Source organism: Canis lupus, chromosome 17 (assembly GCF_048164855.1).
Source record: "Canis lupus baileyi chromosome 17, mCanLup2.hap1, whole genome shotgun sequence".
NCBI classification, from domain to species: domain Eukaryota; kingdom Metazoa; phylum Chordata; class Mammalia; order Carnivora; family Canidae; genus Canis; species Canis lupus.
In genome coordinates, this window is record NC_132854.1 from 59,040,629 (window position 1) to 59,062,801 (window position 22,173).

Sequence of the window (22,173 nt, forward strand, 5' to 3'; positions counted from 1 at the left end):
GCTGTGCCAAGACAGAACATATTGCTACCACGGACCTAATTCTCAGAAGGAAAAACCAACAGTGCACCAGCAGGGCTCTCCTAAACAACGTTTTTCTGATAAAGACAAGAATACGTGGAATTTAATGAGCTCTCTCCTGGAATACAGTGAGATAAGACCATTTTAGTGATGTCTCCGCCTGTAATCTAGCATTCAAAAAAAAAAAGGGCAAATCTTTCATACTCATTCTAACAGCTTCTGCATCCTGAGATACGCTTTCTCTGTCTTTTACTAGTTCTCTTTTTTTTCTTTTAGTGTCCAACCGGCGCTTGGCTTTACCATCCCGTAAATAAAATATTTGTGAGACACTCCACTATCGAAGATTTTAGGCAAGAGTGGCAGCAAGGTGGTACATCTGGGTTAGGATTAATAAAGAACAGGCAGGAAGCCTTGTGGGAGGGTGGGGCATCTGTGAATACCCAGGAAGCGCCATCAAGCGGAAAAGGAGGAGTTTCAAGGCCACATGCAGACTCAGCTGCTGCTCGCTGTGGCCCGGGGACGAGCGCAGGTGTCCAGCGCAGGTGTCTAGCGCCGAGCCCCGCGGCAGGGGGCTGCACAGTGCAGACGGAGGCGCTGCCGGCAGCAAAGGGGGATCCTTCCCGCTCCCCTTCACTACCCACCAAAATTGTATTAGGGTGGCGATCACACACCCTTTCCACCAACAGGCTTCTGTCTTCAAATGCAAATGCCTCCTGCTAGGGCACAGGACAAGGTGGGGGCTGGTGACACCTTGAGAAGGCAAGGGGGGCAATGGGCACAAGGGCGGGAGGGGACAACAGGGTGGCAGGAAGGAAAAAGCAGGGAGAAGGCCCAAGAGGGAGGTGTTGGGGGGGGGGGGAGCAATGTAAGCTTTGTAACGGCGCTCAATGCCCTAGACACAGTCGATCATGGGAAGATTTCTATCACGAATTCCCGTCACTGCTGGAAAAATGGTCCAAGGATAAATTCCCAACTTAGTGCAATCACCTTAGTTTACACCAATGCTGCTACTTTGGCTCAAGATCTTACAGATTCCCACTAAAAAGAGGAAGGACTTGGAAAATGTATGAGTGATTTGATCAGTCATATGCGGGCCCCTCGGGGCGCCGTCCTCTCAGTTTCTTTGGGATATCGGAGTGGGATGGGATGTGAAGGGCAGGGATGCAGCTCTCACTGACGTCCCCCTCCCGGAGGAGCAGTCCAACCTCCTCTTGACCAAATGGCTGCTTGAGACGGAGGAAGGGGGGAGGGAGGGGAGGGCAGAAAGGAGAGGGTCCCAAGCCGACTCCATGCTGAGCGTGGAGCCTGATGTGGGGCTCGATCTCTCGGATGCTCAACTGACTGTGCCACCCAGCCACCCCCCAGGCCCCCTGAGGCCCCCCCAGGCACCTTTTCTCAAGGAGGGAAGGCAGCCCGCTGACTATGTGGCCCTACCCTGCTGGGCTGCCTGACTCATGGGGGAGGCGGGACCTCCCACGGGCATTTCATAGGTGATATGACCCCCGACAGCAAGTGCCCCTCGGTCACACGCACAACCCCATCACCCCAGTCATCACCTCCTGTCCTCGTGCCCTCCTTAACTGTTCTAAAATCACCGGAAAGTTATATATTTATGTATGTTTATCTATTTTTTCTTAGATATTTTATTTATTTATCTGAGAGACAGAGAGAGAGAGAGAGAGAGAGAGAGAGAGAGAGAGAGAGAGATTGCACAAGCCGGGAAGGAGGGGCAGGGGGAGAGGGAGAGGCAGGCTTCCTGCTGAGCAGGGAGCCCCGTGTGGGGCTCGATCCTGGGGCCCTGGGATCCTGACCCGAGCTGAAGGCAGATGTGTAACCCACGGAGCCACCAGGTGCCCCTGTTTGTCTATTGTCTGTTCTCCCCCAACAGAATGTAGGTCCATAGAGGTGCAACTTCATTTTGTTGTTGGCTGTCGCCGTAATGTTAGCAACAGGAACACATAGATGCTTGCTGACCAGACGGAATGCCCTGTTATTACCCTCCTCGCCGCCCCCACCTCCGAACCTAATCCAACGAAGCTATCAGCAGATAACTGAGAGTTGACTTTATTTTCTTTTCCAGCTGGTGATACCGTCTTTTAACCGCTTTCCAGAGTCTGTTTCACTGTTAATAACTGGCATTTTTAGAAAAGCACAGTTTGGGGGTATGTGATTAAGTACCCAGATTTATTAAAGATTATTCTTTTTAAAGAACGACTATTTTCATAGCTCAGAATCTTGGCTGGAAATACAATTTGAAGGTGTCAATGTTAAACGGTGGAGGCATTAAAAAGGACCTGCAGTAAAACATTACAAGAATGCTCAGAGGATGGAACCCAGAAATGCTATATGGTGCAAAAAAAAAAAGAAAAATCTTTAGAAAAATATATTACAAATAGAGGTAAGTGTGTCTCAGAAGCCCCATCACATAACCGTTTCTTCTCCCTTTCTTTCCAAAACAGGTCACTAAGTCATTTACAGAGAGATGTACAAGAGAAATATAGTCACTAGTTTTCTGTTTCAGATGCACTGAAAGAGAGCCACAGGAGGACTTTGCTGATTCCTCCTTGTAAACAGTAATTCAGATCTTAATTTCAAGCCAAGAGTGATTTCTTTTCATCTCCAGGAAATACATCCTAGGAGACAAGTGTGGTTTTATTTAAATTAATAATTTAAATGTTATTTAAATTAAATTTCTTGATTTTTCTTTCTGAGCTGAGATATACTACATTCTACTTCATCATGTACTTATTATTTATATTGTTACTTCCAAAAAGTATTTGAGGCAGGGCACTTAAACATGGTCTTGCTACAAAGCACACTCATAACATGAGACATACTTTCCAAACTACAACAAAAACAAAAAAGGGCCCTTTAATTCTTCTCTATGTACTTATCCACTAAGAGCCACCACTTACTAACAAGGTACCAACTGATAGAAGCTCATAACTTAAAGAAATCTGATATTACCTTTAAAGATTGTCTCTTAGTCACATAATTCTCAGACAGAAGCAATTTCTCATAGTCTTCAAAAATCTAAGGAAAAGAAAACAAATGTGAGAGTTTAAGACCAGCCGTGGTTTCTCTGCATTAGGTTTGCTTGCTGCCTTGCTTCAAAAGTAACCCCCGAGCCCCAGGCCAGTGCAGCCTGGCGACCGCTTGGCCCCATGCCGACGCCACTGTCCCAAGGCGGCTTTCCCCCACTGCATCATGCTCACCGGAGGGTAGGAAGGCCCAGTGATGCCACAGACGGCCTTCTCCATTTTACTCTCGTCCCTCAAATTAACAATTGAGTAGAAAAATGGAGTAGTTGAGTCCTCTCAATAAATCCTTTTGGAGAGAACGTCTATCAACCCATCTATTAAGTGAGTAGTGAAGTAACACATTTCATGCCATTTTAGAGAAATTTAGATCATGCAGCCTCGCTGGTAGCTATTAGCGCGCGAATGATTTTAGAAAGAGGTCAAGCAGCACAAGGGCTTCGCACGGGACCCCACGAAGAATCACACTGTCGAGATCGCAGTGAGACCCCGAAGAGGAACGGTGGGTGGGGGGGTGACTCTGCTGCACAGTGGCCGTGCTGACCGTAGCTCACTCGCCTCCCCGGAGGCTGGGGGACACTGGTGTTTGGGGCCCCGGTCCCAACGTGGCTGGGAGGACCCCTGCCCGGGCCCTTCAGACAGCCAGGGGCTGGGGAAGCTAAGGATCAACCTCCTGCCCCCCAGGACAAGCTTTGGAGGCCACGGGGGTGGGGGGAGTGGGGGGGGCAAGCCCAGCGGAGAACTGAAGGCAAGAGAGGCCGGGCTGGGGCCTGCGGAGGGTGGCAGTGGTGCTGGTCCTCGAGGGGACTGAGTGCGCGGGCGGGCAAGCGAGAAAGTGCAAAGCGCAGGTGAAAACCAACCACGTAGCTCATTAATTACACCCTTTTATATGAAGGCCTTACTGTTTATTGTCAGGATTCTGTGGACAGGAGATGGATCTAATGTTGCGGTAAGTTTTTTTTTTTTTAATTTTAATTCCAGCATAGTCAACACACAGCCTTATATTAGTTCCGGGTGTACAACATGTGGGGATTCAGCACTTTCCTATAGCGCCCGGGGCTCATCACCCCCAGCGCCCTCCTTAACCCCCTCACCTGTTTCCCCCCTGCCCCCACCCCTCCCCTCTGCGCACCATCAGTGTGTTCTCTACAGTTAAGAGTCCTTCTTGGTTTGTCTCTCCTCTGTCTCTCTGTGTCCTTTTTCCTTTGCTCGTTTGTTTCTTAAATTCCACAGGTGAGCGCAATCACATGTAACCGGAACCCCCACATACGTGTGTAAGGAATGAGCGGGCCCACAGATGCCAGCTTCATTATGTGAGGGTCCTGGATTGGTGTCCCATTTCCCAGGCTACCACTAAAGACACAGGAGCCTCAGAAAGCATGAGATGTCACAGGGAGCAGGAGTCCTCGGCTGCTGTCAGGTCAGCACAGCAGGCCCAGTGCCCGTGAAGTCACCAATTTACACAAGACGTGACCATAGGCACAGAGTCGGGTAAATAAGGGATCGAAGGGAACGAGTTCATGGTCTTCCCAATTGTCGTGCGCTGTTTCCCGAATGCAGGGCATTCTTGCACAACACGTTGACATCACTCACTCTGTAGAAACATGTGGAGCTGACACCACGGGCTTGGTCATAAACTAGCTCAGCTCCCTTATTTTCACTTTTTTTTTTTTTTTAAAGATTTTATTTATTCATGACAGAGAGAGAGAAAGAGAGGCAGAGGGAGAAGCAGGCTCCACGCAGGGAGCCTGACGTGGGACTTGATCCCGGGTCTCCAGGATCACACCCCGGGCTGAAGGTGGCCCTAAACGGCTGGGCCACCGGGGCTGCCCTTATTTTCACTTGTTGTAAATGTACGTCTAATGTGTCTTTAACCCCTCATCCGGCATCAATAGTTTCTGATCAGGTTCCTGACTCTGGGGGAGCTCAGGGCCAGCTGGGCGGGTACAGACACACCATAGTACAATGTGGTAACCCGTGGCAGTGGCGGTGGGGAGGGAGGACCCGAGCGTGTATGCGGCCGGGTGGGACTTGGGAGAGCTGTCTAGACGAGTCCCGTTTCAGCTGACTCTCAAAAGGATGGGCTGGATTCACCACTTGGGAAGGGAGGTGGAAGGCAGAGTATTTTGGCATTTCCACTAGTAAGTATAACTATTACCAAGCAAGTAAGATGACCTCTTTTAGTGAGGGTGGAGTGCTCCTCTAGGGGCACCTATTGCCTCTTAAGGGCAACGTGGATGCTCTTACATTGGGATCAAAGTAAACGGGTGCCGGTCATTGTGGGGAGCTCCCAGATAAAGCAACAGGCACAGATGTGAACAATGAGAACGCCCTGATCTCCTGCCACCTTCCCTTTCCCACAAAGTTTCCTGATGACCTGGCTTCCAGGTAAATGGACAAACTGGGTGCATGGAAAAAGTAAGGCTGGTGTTTGCTGTGCATCATAAACAGGAGCCAGTGTCCACAGATCTAAGAGGGAGAGAGAGGAGAGAAGGGACGACGCCATACAACCTTAAAAAGGACTTCTATACTCACAGTGTCATAGTTTTGTTCTAAGAAGTCTGCGACCAACACTTTATGTCTGGTTAGCAAATCCTAGAAAAAGAACAGTTGAGTGAAACAAAACTATTATAGCTAATAAACTTTATAAGTCTGGCTTTTCCTTCTAAGAATTTCGTAAGTTCCCGAAGAGTGTTTTCCTTATATACACAGCATTATTTCCACTCTTAAAGATGTGGAATGCATGTTTGTTTCTTGTTAAAAACAGTAACGTGCTTTGACTCATATATCATTGTCACATGTATGAAAGGGGATAATTTAACCAGTGAAACAAATGGCACCCAAGAGACAGGATTTACAGCATCTCTCTTCAAGCCATGACTACATGGTGATTGTGACGTTAATAATAAGTATCCAAATAAAGTTTATGATGATCTATTCAAAATGTTGTTAGTAATTATTAAAAAAAAAAAAAGAATTCTGAATGGCTTAAAACTGCATCTCACAGGTTAACCTTGAAAGATTTTCAAGGATCTCAACTTTTAGTTTTTTTTTTTTTTTTCCACTTAACCACCTTTAAAACAGAGGTACCTAGGACGCTGGGAATCACAAAAATGACACTTGACTGTGCCGTCGCAGGACCATCCTGCCCCTGGGGTAATGGACTGCGTGGTGTTGTGCAGTGACTAAGTCATACAATGCACCCTTTCAAAGCTAAAGACAAGTAGACCGATCTTATTACAGGCATAACTCTCAGAAAACGGAACAAAAGAATAAAGGGACGTTTGACTGTCTTCTACTCGCATCTAAGTTATATCCTTAATTCACCTTGGTGTTGAAAGAAAACAAGCCTCACCTAATTAATCCCTTTTATATGCTTAGAGGCCAAATACCCTGTCTGGGTAGCACGTAGGATTTAATTAAAAACATAACAAGAATTTTTAAGTTTTCCAAAGTAAGTTCTTGTACTTTAATACACATTTAATTAAAATTCCCTAAAAACATAGAGAAGATCCACAACATCAACTCACACAGAACGAAAAAGCAGCTGTGGATGGCAAAACTCCCCTATCTCTATTTTAGTGAGATATTTAATGCGTTTTGCACTAAAATTTTCAAGTTCAGGAACAACAAGACTGGCTATTGATATCCTGTCATTACTCATCATCAAATCTTGTTTGACCACCGTGCCTATCAGTGGAAACTGGTACTTTTGTTCTTTTCCCCCCAGTAGAACATTCAGTACTAGATTCTGGAACTAGAATTTTAAAATGGGAAAACCCCTCTAAAGGAACTCATTCCTGGCCTGCCCGAGGTCAAAATTCAAACAAGTTTCTCCATCAGGGGACCTCGGAAAGGAGGTGTGGGCTCCGCGGCATTCCGCGGGGCCTCTCGTTTTCAGACACCCGCTTCCCTATTGTCTTTAGCAGGATCAGTGATTTTTTCTGAGCTGACCCCGGTTAGAAAGGGGTCAGCTAATAAGCCTCCAAGGGCTGCAGCAGCCCCTGGATCGGCGTGTTGCACGGGCTGGCAGGTCTGCGTGTGGGGCCATGCGTGTGCTCCCGGGGCTGCAGGCCTGCACACGCGGCGAGAGCCCAGCAGGAGCGCCGGCCGATGAGCGTTGCCTGGAAGGTTCCATTCCTGTACCTGAGCGTTACTCCAAAGAAAGGGGAATCCGGAGGGAGTCCTCTTTAGTAGCAGCATCTTCAAATTTCAAGGGAAAATACTTGAAATAACTTACACATCCAGGAACAGAAAAATAAAATTTGGTGGGATAGGATCGCTGAAGGACGAGTACATGGCGAGTACAGCCAATAAGCGATTCTCTCTCTCTCTCTTACACATACTTGTGTGTATATATGCACAGCTCTACCCTCAAATTTCTGTACGTCGTAAATGCATGCACAAAACTGGAGGAATTGACCACATACACACGTCCGTGCACATACACACATAACACAAACTGCTGCATCGTTATAGATCATGTAACGGTGGGGGGAAAAATAGCTAAAATCCTACCCAAAAAGGAAAGAGCAGAAAGGTGCAAAGAAAAATAAACTTCAAATTTTAAATAATTTGGGCAGCCCTGGTGGCGCAGCGGTTTGGCGCCGCCTGCAGCCTGGGTTGTGATCCTGGAGACCTGGGATCGAGTCCCACATCGGGCTCCCTGCATGGAGCCTGCTTCTCCCTCTGCCTCTCTCCCTCTGTGTCTATGAATAAATAAATAAAATCTTAAAAAAAAACAAATTTTAAATAATTTAAAAATTATTTAAAACAGTGTGCTCTTCTATCTGCCATTTATGGAGGATTTACTGTGTGTCGGGAGCATGCAGAGTGCTTGACACACGTTACTTCTACTCTTCACAACAACTCCATAAAGCAGGGGTTATTTTCTTCATCTCACAGATGAGGAAAATGAAACTACGAAGTTCACTACTTGCTCAAGGACATCCAGCTAGTCAGGTGGCAGGGGGAGGCAAGTTCAAACCCCTTCGATTCTTGGAAGGAGAGATGAAAGAAATTCTGGTTGTTAGGAATGCTTTTTTGGGGGGGGAAATGACAATTCGTAGACAATGCTGTGGAAAAACTATAAACAATGTTAAAACAGTAATGATTAAACTGGGCAAGAGCCAACAAAAAAGGTACGTCTAAGAGGTTAAAAACAAAAGACAAAAACCAAACTAAAATCAAACTGAAAAACAAGCCTACCAAACAACCAGAAGCCCTCAAAGCCATTTACTTAAAAAGAAACAGTGATCTATGGTCACTGTTCTATTATATTAACCACAGCATTTTGGAAAAATATAGAAATTGGCATTTCTGATATTGTTAGCATACTGGAGAACTTTAAAAAAAAAAAGATTTGTTTATTTGAGAGAGAGAAGGAGGGTAGAGAGAGAATCTTAAGCAGGCTCCGTGCTGAGTGTGGAGCCTGATGCAGGGCTTGATCCCAGGACCCTGAGATCATGACCGGAGCTGAAATCAAGAGTCAGGCACTTAATAGAGCCACTCAGGTGCCCCATCCTGCCTTCTTCTTCTTTTTTTTTTTTTTTTTCTGCCTTCTTCTTTTTGGAGACATTTACAGTTATTTAGATTTTTCAGAGACTTAAGTTTGATGGAACATATGCTGAGCTATCAAGTAAAACACCAATTTATCTTTGATATTCAATATTGTGCAGCAAATTAAATTGGGCTGAACATTCCATTATCAAGCATAAAGTTCTTAAATGTTGAAAAAGCTTTGGGGGAACATCTTGAACAGCACATATTCATTTCTATTTGCTTTTTTGCCTCCGTGAGGGTTTGTTCTTTGTTTATAGTTATTTGTGAAGCTTTGCTTACAGTCTTTTTAAAAAAGGAACCAAGTTTGTTTCCATGACAGCAGAGTCGTCGTGTCTATTAATAGAAAACATCTCCTCAGCTCTTCAGGCACAGACAGCTCGCTAGACAGCACTGGAGTTGTCTTGTGTGTGAAGTCACCCTCTGTCACCGTGTGGCCTCGAGCGGCCCCGGGGGTGCTCGTCTGTGGCGGCTGCACAACCTCTGCTCTGCGGGGTGCGGCTGGGGGGCCTGCGGGGCCTTCCCTGCAGGAGCCCAGCAGGTGCCCCTGGGGGCTGTGCGCCCTCAGCCTGTCCCTCCCTGTCCCCCCCTCCCCTCACCCTCGGCGCTCTGGCTACTTCTCCTCCCAGGCCTTGCCGTCTCCGTGCCCAAGGCACCCCCCTTTGCCGTCTCCCTGGGTGGGCCCTCTCGGGGAGGCCCGGGGCACAGCAGGCCTGGAGACCGGCTCCCCCCCACGCAGCCCCCACACTGGCTCCTCACCTGCCCCAGGCCTGCCCAGGGCTCCTTTCCTCTCCCTCCAGGCACTTCGACCCTGGGCCCCCACCTGCACCTGCCCCCACCCCCCCACCTCCCGTTTGTGCGAACTGATGTGCCCAGGACACTGTGCTCCCCGCCGGGATCTTCTCTCTGACAGGTCTCATCAGTTCAATTGTCCTTATTTAGAGGCATTTCTAGAGAGATGGTGCAAATGTCGAGGCAGGGTGTGTCCCCGGCGGGGCCCTCCCCTCGGCGCCCCCTCCGGCCTCTGCTCCCTGACGCTCTCCCACCCTGGCTGCCACCACGGGTGTGTCTGGATCTTCTCTCAGAGCCAGGGCACCTTCTCAGAGAGGCTGAGGAAACCCCAGTGTACGGACCACATGTGGTTTTCAGTGTAACAAGCGACCACGTTTACCTTTCTTGATCTCTGGAGAGCTGCTAAACAGAACTATTTATCAGCTGGGCCATAGGCAACTTTCAAGTCGTTCACATAAAGTAATAGGATTAAAGTATTTACTAATACTGGTGTATGGACTAATGTCAATATCGCTGAAATACGTCTTTAAGATAATATATGAAAAATAAAAAGTCATACATGGATTACTATTAAGTAACAATGTATATTTATATCCTAAAAAAAGAGTAGAAGTAAATTTGGAATGACATAAATGGAACAAGTACATTGCTGAAATGCTTTTAAAAAAATGAATCTGAATATATACATTTAAATGAATCTTGCCCCTTTTGTAATTGACTTTTTTTTTTTGTCAATGATGCTATTACAGCATCAGCTTAAAATATTTTCAGAATTCCTCTTCTAAAATCATCTTCAGAGCCAATGTGGTATACTCTGAAGGAAGTCAGACTCTGTTTTAGTCATTTTAAAATTTCTTTTTATTATCATTACCATTATTATCACCAAAACCAAAAACAGTTCTAGCTACCACGATCACCCACTTTACCCATTAACCTGAATGTCAGACAGCTTTGTGCTATTTCCAAAACTTTTATGCGCCCTCCAAGGATGACGATTTGCCATTACTGAAAAATGAACATGCCACAGACAATGATACCAGTTTCAAAATATATTAAATAATGGCAGGATAGTAAGAAGAAGTAAATGATTTCCAAAGACAGAAATCTTTAAGGTGACATCATTCACCAGATGTGTAAGTTCTAGTATTTTAGCCTGCAAATTAGCTACATTATTTTCTAATATGCTTTCTGAACATCTTTGTGATGGTCAAACTCAGAAAGCAGACTGGTGGTTGCAGGGCTCGGGGAGGGGGAAATGGAGCAGCGTTGTTGCACCACAGCGAGAAGATAACTTGACCTTAGGAAACTGTGCACTAAAACATGGTAAGATGGCAACTTTATGTTATGTTATTTTATACCAATTAAGAATTTTTTAATATAAAACTAAGATTAAATTTATTTCCCATTTAGTAACAGAGTAGATAGTACGTTTACAAGAATATAGATGGTTATGAAAAAAACCCACAATTTATTTATGAGCAATTTGTTTCAGTGTGTGGGAATTTATGATTGCATTGATAAAGGATGTCCTTCATGTGCAAAGATCGTATCCATCATATGAAGGATCTTCAGCTCCCTTTGATGCCCAGTTCCCTTCCTTGCAGATGACCGCTGTTCCTGCTTCCCTGGTAATCTTCCACAGGTATTCAGCCCAGATGCACTTTAAGTGGCAGCTGATGCCCTTTGTTTTTAACATAAATGAAGGCATGCTTTGCACAGAATACCACATGTGCGCTTCTGTATTGCAATTCATTCTGTAGGAGCCTGTGACAAGTATTTTGAATTGTTTTTTCCACAATGTGATAGACTGGCCTTCTAGAATGCATTACTGATGAGGCTCTTTATGATTGACATCATAAATCTCAGTTGGTTGTGCTCAGGTGTAAGGGATAGCCTTTTCTGCTTTTTAAAATTAAACTGCCTCCTCAGGGGCCAACTGACTTTAACTAGATGCTGAAACTAAATGACTGAACTGATTCAGGAAAAAAAAAATTACCTTAAAAGTAGCAAAGGCATCTGAAGCGATATCGAATGTTGACAACTCCACATACTTAAAGAAGTCTCGGAACTGACTAGAAAACAGGATGATTTTGGCAAGTGGTTCATGTCGAATACATTCTCTCAGCATAATCCCACAACGTAAGGCAATCTGTGGGGCTTCATATCTAAAGCATAATAAACAAGAGACAAACAGAGAACTCTGTTATCCTAACAAAGTAATATTAATGGTATCAAAAGACCCATTTTGATACTCCGGTTAATGGAACCATAGTCGCCATTTGTCACAGTTCATTCAGACACCATTCCTTCAATATCCACTGACTATCTCTGACGTGCCTGGCACTATTCCAGATGCTGAGGACACAACAGTAAGCACAGCAGGTCACTGCCTTCCTAGAGTTCATGTTTTTTAGTAAGAATACTAGTTAGTCTCTGGGAAACGAACTAGGGGTGGTGGAAAGGAAGGAGGGCGGGGGGTGGGGGTGAATGGGTGATGACAGGCACTGAGGGGGGCACTTGATGGGATGAGCACTGTGTGTTATTCTGTATGTTGGCAAATTGAACAGCAATAAAAAATAAATTTATTATTAAAAAAAGAATACTAGTTAGTGGGGGTAAGAGACAGATTACAAACAATGAAAAGAAATTTCATGTTCTGAGAAGTGCTATGAAACAGAAGACATTAAAATACCTATACTACAGAGTGTGACTACTTACCTTACTTTAGTTTAGACTGAGGGGTCAGGGAGAGAGCAAAGCGTTCCAGGCAAAGGGAACTAACCGCAAAGGCTCCGAGGCAAGAACCAGCTTGGTGAGTCAGAGATAAGCAAGGCCAGCATGGCTGGAATGTAGGGCAGGAGTGGTGAGAAGGGTGAAACAAGGCAAGAGTGGAGAAGGGCAGGGGCCACATCACAGAGGGTTCCCGCTCCACAATCTAAGATAAGGAGGGTGGTTTTAAAGTGTGGTAGGAAGCCTCTGGAGAGTTTAAAGCAAGTTTAAAGCATATGGCCTAATGAATGCTTTAAAAAGATTGCTCTAGGGCAGCCTGGGTGGCTCAGTGGTTTAGCGCCGCCTTCGGCCCTGGTTATGATCCTGGAGACCCGGGATCGAGTCCTGCATCGGGCTCCCTGCATGGAGCCTGCTTCTCCCTCTGCCTGTGTCTCTACCTCTCAGTCTGTTTCTCATGAATAAATAAATAAAATCTTTAAAATAAATAAAATTAAAAGATTGCTCTGGGCATCTGTGGAGAATCTATTATAAAACGGGGGAGTGGCAGGAGGAGGAGTGGGTGCCCAGCTAGAGACGATGGTGGCCTGGGCTGAGGTGGCCATAGTACGATAGAGGACCGTGGGCAGATGGTGCACATTGTCTGGAGGCAGAGTCAACAGGCCTTGCTGGAGGAGGGTGGGGAACAAATTTGGAGTGAAGGAAATTGAGGATTCAACGATTCCCCCTATTTTTGGCCTGAATAATTGGGTAGATGGTGGTGCCAATTTTAAAGATGAATGAAGGGCAGCCCAGGTGGCTCAGCGGTTTAGCTCCGCCTTCAGCCCAGGGCCTGATCCTGGAGACCTGGGATTGAGTCCCCCGTTGGGCTCCCTGCATGGAGCTTGCTTCTCCCTCTACCTGTGTCTCTGCCTCTCTCTCTCTCTCTCTCTCTACTTCTCTGTGTCTCTCATGAATAAATAAAATCTCAAATAAAAATAAAAAAAAATAAAATAATAAAATAAAAATAAAGATGAATGAAACTAGTAGAGGAACAGTTCATTGAAGAAATTGAAAGACCATGTTAAGTTTGAGATGCCCCATATCTAAGCAGAGGTGTCTCCCAGGCAATAGAACGTATCTACCTGGAATTCAGGGAGAAGATAGGATAAGGATAGATATTACATGCACTCAGATATATATGATTTGTATGTCATAGATGACCAATACTAAGTAGCTGTGTATTGATGGACTCACTGAAGTCATGAATTACAGCTCAAGGTGAAAACTGCACTAGAAAAACACAATGTCTACTGTAGGAAACAACTCAGGACTGGCACATTAGATCTGTTCCATCCCTGATTTAATGGCAATGCCTCCAGGGTCAAATTCAACCTGAAATAAATGTAGGTTTGAGTTATATTCCAGTGTATGGTAAGGGTGCAAGAAAATCAACAGTACTCAGCTCAAGTAAAACAAACTCAGTATTAAAATGAAACAGTTGAGGGTGCCTGTGTGGCTCAGATGGCTAGGCACCTGCCTTCAGCTTGGATCATGACCCTGGGGCAGTGGGATGGAGTCCCGGATCAGGCTCCCTGCTCAGTAGAGAGCCTGCTTCCCCCTCCTCCTCTGCCGCTCCCTCCCCTGTGATCTCGTGCTCTCTCTCTCTCTCAAATGAATAAAATATTAAAAAAAAAAAGATACAGTTGACCATTGTAGATAAATAGTAGAATAGAACAAAGGAAGAGATAGTTGTAAAAGACTGGGAAGTGTGCATAGGATTAAAAAAATCTCATTTCATCTCAGTTTAAATACAATATTAGTTTTTATGGTTCTCATACAAAGCCTACTGGGGAAAAAATTCAATTATCTCAATTCTTGAAAAAGTACTTTCCTATAATGTTGAGAATAGAAGAAAAATGACATACATAAAGGCCCTACATAATCTTTCAAACTTACCATGAATTTTGCAAGTTAGAAAGAGTCCAGCAAAAAAATACTTTTAAAAGCAAAAAAGGCCACTGAACACATGAGAACTGAAATGAACAGATAAGAAAGAAAACTCGATGGATGAAAATCGAAACAAAACGACTCCTACACAAAGTTTCAAGATATAACTTGCCAAATATGAGTTGGGCAATAAAAAAATCATGCATTATTCTTTATAACATCTACACGAAATTTGATTCAAGAATAGTTTCCCTCCTAAAACTTAGGAAACCCACTACTTTACAAAATCAAATCTATATATACGGTAGGGAAAATGGTAAACGGATATTTGAGAGGATTCATTAAACTAGGGTAGTATTTATCATTTTGTCCTGTTTTATGCTGAATCCTATCTACAAATAGCCTTTGAGTTTTCCCTGAATAATTCAGATTAACATTAGGTGCTAATCTATTCAGATAGACATGATTATTTGCAGAATATTAAGAAAATGTCTATAGTGTTAATAATTTCTCTTACCAGAAGAACTTGAATATCAGTCTGCTGGTACACATGGAAGAGTTACATATGGGAAAATATTAAAATGTGATAAAGAGGGGTATATTTTCTAAACTGTGAAGGAGAAAAACAACGCTGTTCATTGGTAGAGTACGTTAGACAGTATGAAATAAAGAACTTATGATCATTAAAATCCAGACTTAGTGAGTTATTTACAGACTTTTGTAAGTTGCCTCTGAACTCAACTTTTCAGTTTCATTTCTCATCCCATTCCTTACGTCCTTGGGGTCTGTCTGCCATTCTCTCCATCTAGAATGTCCTTCTTTCATTTCTACCTTTAAGATCCTCTCTTATCTTTCAAGGCTTCGTTTAAATGATACCACCTCCTTGAAGTCTTTCCTAATAACCTACCACTCAGATTATTCTCTCTCTCCTTCATATTCTTACAACAGTTTGTCTGTAATTCCAGTTTAGCACTTTTTTTTTCAAACTGCACTGTGTTACATCACCAATGAATTGTTAGACATCTGTCTAGATCACCTCATTTCAAACAACTTCATGTGACAGGTTTTACTTCTTACCTTCTCCTGTCCTCCTCCACTCTCTCTATAGGGTTTCTGGATCTTATTTGTTACTTTTCCCTATCCCTACTTCAATCTCCAAAGAGTGCTTAGCATAATGTTTTGCATGAAGTAGGCATATAATGAAATTAGTGAATTTCTTTCTTCTTCTTCTTTCTTCTTCTTCTTCTTTCTTCTTCTTCTTCTTCTTCTTCTTCTTCTTCTTCTTCTTCTTCTTCTTCTTCTTCTTCTTCTTCTTCTTCTTCTCCTTCTTCTTCTTCTTCTTCTTCTTCTTCTTCTTCTTCTTCTTCTTCTTCTTCTTCTTTTTTGAGAGAGAGAGAGAGAGGGAGAGAGAGAGGTGCCTGAGTAGGTGGGGGAAGAAAAGGCAGAGAAAAAGAGAGAATCTTAAGCAGGCTCCATGCCCAGTGTGGCTCAATTTCACAACCCTGAGATTGTGACCTTAGCAGAAATCGAGAGTCAGATGCTTAACCAACTTGGCACCCCTGAAGTCAATGAATTTCAAATTCCAACTGAAAATCTTAATACTAGAACTTTAATGAAACTCAAACTCTGGCTTACACAGAATGTTGTATGATCTCCAGCCAACATTTTCTCATTTCTTAATTCAATTTCCAAACCGAGACTATCTATAAAAAGTTTATACTCCAAGCTTTTGTGTGTAATTAGTTCACTTTTTCCTTTCATTTCGTAAAGTTTATTGGAAGCATCTGTGATATACTATTTATTCTTGAAAACTAAGGAAATATTTTTTAAAATACTCCTCTGGGTCAGAACACATGTTGCATCCCACTAGTTTGTGCCTAACAGTGGAAATGTCATTCTCTGAGATGACAGCATGTTAGAATTAGGAATACTCTGGGATATGTAAAGAAATTCTTAGTTTTCCTCAGTATCACTTAAGGGATCTGTAATTTATATATATCATTTCGAACTTTCTACTTTCTTGGATATTGGCTTCTGATAGTTTATTGCCTACTATATAAAGATGTGCTCCACAAATTAAGCCTATCTTAAGTTTCAAATCCCAATAACATTAATACCCTTATTCTTGGTTCAGAGTAAATATCATATCTATTCTATTCTAGTCCACTTATGAAAAAGGTTCCCAAGGGCAGGGACCATGATGAATCACTGCGCCTCCACAATGACTAATTTATGTCAGGTTGCTAATAAAGATTAATCCAATAAATGTTGAATGATTATTTGATAGAACTGAATTATATCTTCCTTTTTGATTTGTAGTTTGGATCGTATAGTCTGGCCTCTATGTTAGTATGGAGAAGGCACAACACTATATATGCATGTTTTTCAAATAATCACACTGTATAAGATTCTCTTTCTAATTTAATAAAAGCTCAAATATAAGAGCAATTGTCTCATCTAGCAGTGAGCTACAGTAAACATTACACAAATTATACAATAGTCAGAAGATCTTGTGAAAAAATATCTATAAGGGGGAAAATGACTTTTGTTATTGCTGGAAGCAAACAATGTCAGGCAGTAGTTGGAAAAATTTTGTAAAATGTCATTTTCCTCAATACAGACAAGAGGTTTTGCTTTTAATCTAGATATATTTGCTTACTTTAAAAAAATGAGATAACTGTCCACTAAAAACACTTAGAAGTAGTAACAATTCAATGTCAATGAGAAGCCCTAGCATCCAGATTACAGTCTCTAAGAACTATTTCTCACTAAAAAGAACAAGAGTCCTTGGTAGAAATGGCTGATTCCAAGTCTGTTAGGAAATGTACAAGATGGGCTTGGCATATCTTGCGCCAGAAAGCAAGAAATCTCTCACACACTAATGGGGGCAACTTGAAGGGGCCACAGATAGACACCTGAGAGCACTAGCAAGACAAATGAAACATATGGAAAAAATTAAACCCATAAATTCATAATGATAATAAAAGGATGAGGGAAGAGGGAAGGTGGCAGGGAAGGGGAAGGCAGAGGGAGGGATGGAGGAGGGGGAGAGAGAGAGAGAAGAAACTCACTAGAGGCCAATGGAAGTTCCTGAGGTAACGACTTATTTCTCTCTAAATTGATAGTGTTAGGAAAAGAATTAGGCATTTATTCTATTTATTCTACCTCTATGGTATGAACTGTATTTTAGAGTAGTTAAATTGTGGTAGATGAGGGAACATTATTCTCTATAAAACTACTCTAGTTTATAAATACATGAGAAGTGACAGGATTAGAAAATCATCTTTTTGTAACTGCTAATGAAATGACTGAATCATACAGTGTTTGTCAATGAATGGTAAAACAATTAAGTGTAAGGTTGGTGAGGAACTTTACGTTGGATTAAGCTGTCTCCACCTGCATGCACCCTGCATTACAAAATGCATGTCGCCTGATGAGATGAAATATGAACTACGCAGCATCACCTACAAAATAGGACTGCCAAAATATAAATGGAATCTGAATCTAATAAAGTCTTTAAATATAACCTCCAGGACAGAAATACAGGGGACAGAGGAACAAGTTAAGTGACACCATTAGCAAACAGTATGACAAATCCAGAATGGAGGAAATTCTGTAGCATAATGAACTCAGTTTTTCAAAAAGTCAATGAGATGAAAAGGGGACCGGGTGCTGTTCTCAATGAAAAGAGACTTTAAAAAGACCTATATTACAACCAAATACAGTAAGTGGATCTTGTTAGGATCCTCAACTGAACAAACCAATATGGAAATTTTGGGGAGGGGGCAATCAAGGAAATTTGAGTATGGGTTAAGTGTTAGTTACTATAGAATCAGTGTTACTTTTTAAGCATAATAATTACATTGTGATTTTGTAAAATTTATTTTTTTATTTTTTGAAAAGCTTTAGAAAGTAAATTATTTAGGGTTGACACAATGAGATTACATGAGGTTTGAGATTTGCTTTAAAATACTCCAGCCAAAAAAGAGGGGGGTAGCAGTTGGGGAGATAGAGGAATCAAACACAGTGAAATGCTGATGGTTGTTAAGATTGGGTGATGGATACAGATACAAAGGGTTTCTTTCTACTTTCTATTTTTGTATATGGTTGAAAATTATTATTAAAAATTTTTTAAATAGTATTTGGAGAAATTTATGATTTCAATATTAGACTTCTGGAACATCTTCCATTGGCTATGATTTTTTTATGGGTCACTGAGAGGAGTTTAGGTGACTTCATCCTCAAGTTCTCTCAGTAACTTGGAATGTCACTTGCCTGGTCCAAGAGAAAAGTTCATTTAGAGAAAGTCTTTACTTAAAATCTTTTCATAAAGTTTGGGGTTCCAAATCCTTCATATTTCATTCCCTATATTCAGATAATTATCTTTGATGAGCAAGTATCAATTCCTTCCTGGTTAGAATTAGGTTCAATACAGAATGATACCATCATTTGATAACGGATGTTACCATCATTAAGTAACATCAGTTGGACTTGTAAAGGAACCAATCAAGTTTTGTCCCGAGTTTTTAAGCAATTTTACAAGAGATAATTCAGTAGAAATTGTTAACAAAGGATTTAGCATTTTAAGCTAAACTAAACAATGATGATGGGTAGAGTTGATTCTAACAAAACTGTCCTAAACTGTTTAGGACTTTTTGTCTACCCTGTACTCAGGATCCTCTGTAATTTCCTTTCCCTTCACACCTGAATGGTTCACAAATCTATTAAAGATATAGTAATGGTAAAGAACATGGAATTTAGAGACAGATCTGGATTGAAAACTTGGCTTTGTCATTTATTAGCTGTGTAACCTTAAGCAATAGACTTACTCTGAGTTTCAACAGCCTCATCTGTAAAATAGTAAGAATACCCAGTCTTTGCAATATTATTAAAAGAATTACATGAAATAACATAAGTAAAGATGTTGAATGCAATACTTGGCACAGAGCATGAACTCAACATCTAACAACAGGATGTGAAGGAATGAATTTAAAGTCTGGTTTAAAGAATAAAAGAAGAATCATTATACCAGAGATTAAAGCCCAGAGGTATCATCACCAAATTGTTGATAATGGTTTCTTTGGGAGAGATTATGGTTTGTACTCCCCTTCTATATTAGACATTTCTAAAATATTTGAAGTTTAAAATAATAAATATGTACTACTTTGAGTCAAAAAAATTAAGATATTTTTTAAATATCTGCTTTCTTCATCCCTAATATCACTGCTAACATTTGAATTCTTCCAAGCTGGAACCTCAGCACCTTCACAGTGCAAGCAATTTTCTACACTGCCACCAGAACCCATCGCCTCCAGTCTCTGGGTGGTTCCACTTTACCTACAGAATGACATCCAGACTCCTTGGTGGGGCATAGAGAGCTCTTCACAATATGTTCTCAGCCTTTCCAGTTTTATCCCCCAACCTTCTCTCTCAGTCACACTGGACTCCAGCTACTCCAGAAATCCTGTCATCCTCCAAAACAGTTATGCACTTCGATGCCTCCATGTCTTTGCCCAGGAGGCACTCAATCCTTCTCCTCTTTGTGCCTATTTGGCAATTTTCTACTTTAAAACCTGCTCCTTTTTGGATGTACCATAAAGTAACAATAGTGAGTTGTCTCTTCTCACTGTAGACTGTGACTGCTTGAGGAATGGAGAGCTGGATAGTATTCTGAGAGCACAGATTCTGGAGCCAGACTGCTTGGGTTTATATCATACTAGCTATGTGCCTTTGGATAAGTTAGTTAACCTCTCTGGGCTGCAGTATCCTCATGTATAATATAGGTTATAACAAACTAACAATAACAACAGCAATAATAACTACCTATAGCACTATTATATATATATATGTATATACATAAAGCAAGGCCTAACATTTCATAAATATGATCTAAACTTCTACCATGACTATTGCTATTATTAGTGTTATTATTACTAGTACTGTTATTATTGAAGGCCCTTCATAAATGAACTAAGGAGCAGTTTTAACCTTATAGACTAAACTAGATATTAACTTTCTAGAAGAAATGGTAAGACATTTTATAAAGCTTTTCTAGTGATCAAAAGTGGAGAAGTTATTCTTAAATAATTCCTATTTTTCTATTGTGTGCTATAATTACATGAAAATGGAGTCTTAGAAATCTGTATATTAACAAAGTAGCCAATAATTAAGCAATTAAAAATTATTTTCTCCACCTACTAGAAAAAATGAATGAAAGCTATTTAAGTTTTTCTTCGTAAATACCGAAAAAAATGACATACAATTATCTATTAAGACTTATACATTAAAATAGGATCACTGGTAGATACAGGTGACTAATAAATAGAGAGTTTATATTTCAAATATAATGAATACTTTTACTTAAATCAACTTAATAATTCGTTTATAAACTGAATGACTTGTTGCATCAAATAATTTGTATATGAATTGTAGTCATATGAATTAATCAGAAAACACACCATCAAATGGGACATAAACACATTTTCAAATAAAGTATAATAAAGATTTACCGATTATTCATACTCAGTAAACTTTATATGTAATCCCAATTATTAAAAAGCCAAGGTCCCACAAATTTTAGAGTCACATATAAACATAATCCAACAGTAAAAAGTCATCTAAAAAAAGCCATTTAAAGAGATTCCAATCGGGGTGCCTAGGTGGCTCAATTGATTAAGTGACCGGCCGACTCTTGTTTTCAACTCAAGTCATGATCTCAGGATTGTGAGATCAAGCCTCACACCGGGCTCAACATGGAGTCTGTTTGAGGTTCTCACTCTCTCACTCTTCCTCTCCCTCTGCCCTTCCCCCCACTCATGTGTCTGCTCTCTTTCTGTAAAATAAATTACAAAAATATTCACTTAAAACCTACAGCATCATTTCTTAAACTCCCTTCCCTCCTCCAATTCACTGTGTAGCTGCTTTGGAGCTTCCGCCTGTTAAGCCTCCCAATACTCTCATGAAGTAGGTGGGTCTCCTCCATCTGACTCCTTCCTGCTCATCTCCATGCCTCGTTTGCAAGTGGACATCACGTCTACCTTAGTCTAGTTCCCCTGCCTGGCTTCCTTGCACCAATTTTTTTTATGGTTTGTAACTCCCCTTCTGTAGGAGAAAGGGTGGGAGCCATGGCACACAATTACACATTAATGCATCCCATGCACACCACAGATCAAAAGGCTCACTATAGATCTGTAATATGTTCCAGCAGTTAAATTATTAATAAATAACACTTAGAATTAGCTGCTTATCTTCTGTATTATATACAGAAATGGAAGAGAAGTTGTTTTCTTCAATGTAACATAATTTTTCATCAACTTAATTTTCTAAATAAATATCCAATTATGCTGTTTTTATATCTTTCATAAAGCATATATGATATGTAAATGTATCAAATGTATATACATTTTACCATGCAGAAAAGAAATGAAGTTAATTAAATTAATTTACTTATTGCTATTAATTAATTATTAAGTAAGTAATTCATTTTTAGAGAGAGAGCAAGAGAGAGCCTGAGCAAGAAGGAGGGGCAGAGGGAGAGTGAGAGAGATCATCTCAAGAGGCCCCACTCAGCGCAAAGCCCAATACGGGGTTCAATCTCATGGCCCTGACTTGAGCTGAAATCAAGAGTTAAACATCAAGAGATGTTTAACAGATTGATCCACCCAGGCATCGCGTAGAAGGTATTGCTTTAGATCATCCATACCCCTGCTCTTCTACATCAGTCAACACAATCTCCAGGACAACACATTTCGGCATTCTCAAGGGATCATTTCTTTATAAGCTCACTTTTCAAAACTACTATTAATTTATCTCATTTCCTGAAACACAAATCTGACGCTCTTTCTCTCTCCAAAACTCTTCAGTGGCTTCCCATCCCCTTGAGGATAATGTCTAGTGCTTTAGAGCTTAACATTTTAGAATCTCCAGAAGTGGGTATAAATTGATCACCTTGGCCTTATTCACCAAGGACCAGCTGTGCAAATCATATCCTTGTGGGTCCATTAAGACTTGCAGATCCATGTGAGCTGCAAACGAGCACTTTATAATGTTATTCTGACACTTGTATATGACCTTTATTATATTTGTTTTAAATTGTTTACATGTTTCCATG

General features: G+C 41.6%; 1 protein-coding gene across 8 annotated transcripts in view; it reads right to left on the bottom strand.

Annotated features, from left to right (window-relative positions):
- CAB39L (calcium binding protein 39 like) overlaps positions 1–22,173 on the bottom strand; it is a 109,181-nt gene that overhangs the window by 16,968 nt on the left and 70,040 nt on the right. For all 8 annotated transcript variants that reach the window (XM_072783195.1, XM_072783194.1, XM_072783188.1 and 5 more), the window contains 3 exons: positions 11,404–11,572; positions 5,592–5,651; positions 2,986–3,051 (listed from right to left, as the gene is read on the bottom strand). In XM_072783195.1, coding sequence (XP_072639296.1) covers positions 2,986–3,051; positions 5,592–5,651; positions 11,404–11,572 — 295 coding nt within the window. The remainder of the gene's footprint in view (positions 1–2,985; positions 3,052–5,591; positions 5,652–11,403; positions 11,573–22,173) is intronic.